The 3,273-nt window shown below is 33.9% G+C and overlaps 1 protein-coding gene across 1 annotated transcript; it reads left to right on the top strand.

Moving 5' to 3' along the window:
• Window positions 1-433: 433 nt before the first annotated feature.
• On the top strand, window positions 434-1,458 carry LOC132041649 (uncharacterized). Its single transcript, XM_059432355.1, has one exon. The coding sequence runs from the start codon at window positions 639-641 to the stop codon at window positions 1,095-1,097; it is 459 nt and encodes a 152-aa protein (XP_059288338.1). The 5' UTR covers window positions 434-638; the 3' UTR covers window positions 1,098-1,458.
• Window positions 1,459-3,273: the final 1,815 nt, after the last annotated feature.

The raw sequence follows: 3,273 nt of genomic DNA, 5'->3' as shown, positions 1-3,273 counted from the left end.
CAATCATCATCACCAACCACTATTATGACAATAAACTATCAATCACTACTGATGATCACCCGTATATATCGTCAACCACTCCTGTCAGTCACAATCGCTATTAATTAGTACTATCATTCACCACAATTATCAATCACCATCATTTACCATCATAAATCACCACCATTAATTATTACCGTCGACCATCATAACTACTTCAATAACCACCACAATTAGCCAACACCAACAATCACCTCCCCCAATCGACACCCATAACCACCACCATTAGTATATTTATATGTTTAATATTTAAATTTTAATACAAGCATTTTAAATGCATGTACATTATTGCTTGTACTTTATTAGGAGTATCTTTTTGTCTTTATGTTGTGGATATAACGCGCTAGAAAATGAGCCTTGGAGGAATTTCAATTTTCATCTCTCTTTAACTCTTTCTCTGTCTAAATGTTAGATTTCCGTGTCCGGATATCATCTCCCATTGTGACATGAGACATCCACTTGCTGCCCCTAATTTCCCTTTCTTCACTCCAATATTTTCTTTTCCTTTCCTTTCCTGGAAACCCACTTCTCCATTTTTTCCCTAAATAAAAACCCAAATCCAAACGCAACCCTTTTCAGTGTTTTCACCTCACTCAAAAATGGAAAAAATGCTTAGTGTACATTCAAAAAAAGCAAACAAACAGCCCAAAAACACCAAGAAAAAACCAGTTAAAGTTGTTTACATAGCAAATCCAATGAAGGTGAACACTAGTGCTGCAGAATTCAGAGCTTTAGTCCAACAACTTACTGGACAAGATGCTAAGTACCCGGTCATGGCAACAACAACCACCGAAACTGTCGGTAGTATGAGTGGCACAGTTCCCGAGACAAATAATGAATGCGAACACAAAAAGGGTTTATTTTTTGTGGACAAGTCGCAAAAAGAAGTTGTTCATCCTCAATTACCTAGTAATGATAATTATCTTGTGTATAATACTGAAGCTGCAACAACTGATAACTCGGATCTTTCGTTTGAGGATTATGTCGGAGGAGAAGATTATGTTCCAGAGTTGTTGGACAATTTGCCATTGGCTGCTACAAACTTGTGGTATGACTAATTCAATGATCGAACTTAAATTTACTTTTGTTCATCTAGTTGACTTCAAAAAGAACAAGAAGGGTTGATGAAGGCAATGTAAATTAGAAATTATTGGCTTATAGTAGCTAGTACTTGGGCTATGCCTTTATATTTATCGTAGTTTTTGTTATATATATACTACTACTAGGTGATACTATGTAGTAGTACAAGTCGCTAGCCATGTCCAACTTGCTTTGATACTTTTGTATTTAGTGGCTAGTTGCTGCAACTTGGAGATAGAAATAATTGATCTTGTACTAACTATTCATTCGAGATCTACTTTGAGTTAGCAAAAAAGGACTATGTATTTACGTACTACTAATAAAATCAACATTTTAAGACAGTGAAATGTAATTTAATTGTTTCAGGAGAACAAACGAATGATCTTTTTTGGGCTTAGCATTATATTACAAGAGGCTTCTTAGTCTGCGACTATCAGAATTAAACTCTGAAGATTATTTGGGAATTTTGCCCAAAAATTGAAGGTGTTAAGCTAAGAAAAAAAAGAGCCGAAGACGGCTTAACACGCAGTAAGAGAGAGCCCCCTCATCTGGTGGTTTCTGGGAAAGAATAAATAGGAATTGCTTCTAACTTCCTATCGTCCCTCTTCTATGTTCTAGGTCCTTTCCTCTCCATGAGTTTCATATATAGTTGTATTCTTATAGCTTCCTTGTTTGTAGACAAAGCGGATTAGGAATTACATTTCATTCCAAAGCATAACTTGTATCCATGTGCTTTATATTCTTTTGCTTCATTGCTTCTTAGTAACAGCTATAGTGAAGAAAAATGTGTCCAGGTCTTAAACTAGAGGGGAGCGAAAAAGGGGATTCATGCAAATTCTCTTCGCCCCAGAAATCACATTATATATATATATATATATATATATATATATATATTAGGTCAAGTTATTTTCTCAAGGTATATTGTATATATAGTAGTTGATGACTTCTTGGTGAAGATTAATCTCCATGCCGTCATGTCATTGATTAAAACTAACACTGATTTAGTAATCAATATCAATCGAAAATTGAAATGGTAATTGAACAAATAAAATGATTTCTTGAGTCAGAAAGCTTGAACTGAATATTTATCTTTTCCGCTTTGATATTAATAGAAGCTAAATCAACCCTACTGTTTGTCATGCATTACTAACTTCTAATAACATCTTGAATCTTTATTATACAACAGGACTTACGGTTCAAATTTGTTTTTACCCTTTAGCTTAATTAATATTACTTGCATGCAACAATATTCTGAGCTAGTCTTCAATATGATGCATGTGATTTCCTCAAGATGCATCTTATATTGAATATATAAAATTGTGAGTAAATCCTTCATATCAATTTTCTGACTACTAAAGGAAATATCTACAAGTTGATAAAAGTAGGCAAGTGGTGCTTTAAAGTGGGGGTAGATTTTCAATTTTCAGCAAAGGTGTGCTATAAGGATTTGAGGTCTAAAACATTTGTGTTAAAGCGCCGAAATTGTGTATTTTCATGGCCATGGAAGAAGAAAACAAACTAATGTTTGCACCCACGAGGGTATAAAATAGTGATCAAATGAAGTAGGCAAAGAACCACGAGCTTTCAAGTTTAAATCTTAGGGCCCGTTTGTCCATAGAAACAAAAAAAAAAAATCACTTTTTTTGGAATTTTGGAGTTGGAGTTGGAGTTGGAGTTGGAATTGTGTTTGGCCATAGTTTTTGAAATTGTAGTTGTAAAAAAGTGAAAAAAGTGAAATTTTTTGAAAAATAAGTTTTTGGAATTCCGGAATACAACTTCAAGTTGTATTTGAAATTCTTATGGCCAAACGCTGAAAAGTGAAAAAGGTGGAAAAAAAATTCCGGAATAAAGTGAATAATTCTTATGGCCAAACACCTACACAGTGTAGACGGAAAACATTTAGGTGAATTTTTTGCATCTGCTTAAGCCTTGATCAGAGTAATTACCCGACATCTGTGTTTGTGGGATGTAGCAAATAAATAGACATGTGAATTGCTATAGCTTTCTAAGTTCTGTTGCCGTCCTATAATCTAGAACATAAGTTATACTCATTGACAATATAAATATTTTTTACACTATTAATATATTTTCATATGCTATGACAAGTTATACTTTAATTTCTGGGTTACCAAATTAAGCTTATCAGAGGCCTGC

Source organism: Lycium ferocissimum, unplaced genomic scaffold, assembly GCF_029784015.1.
Source record: "Lycium ferocissimum isolate CSIRO_LF1 unplaced genomic scaffold, AGI_CSIRO_Lferr_CH_V1 ctg11, whole genome shotgun sequence".
NCBI classification, from domain to species: Eukaryota; Viridiplantae; Streptophyta; class Magnoliopsida; order Solanales; family Solanaceae; genus Lycium; species Lycium ferocissimum.
This window is presented reverse-complemented; position numbering and strand designations above follow the sequence as displayed.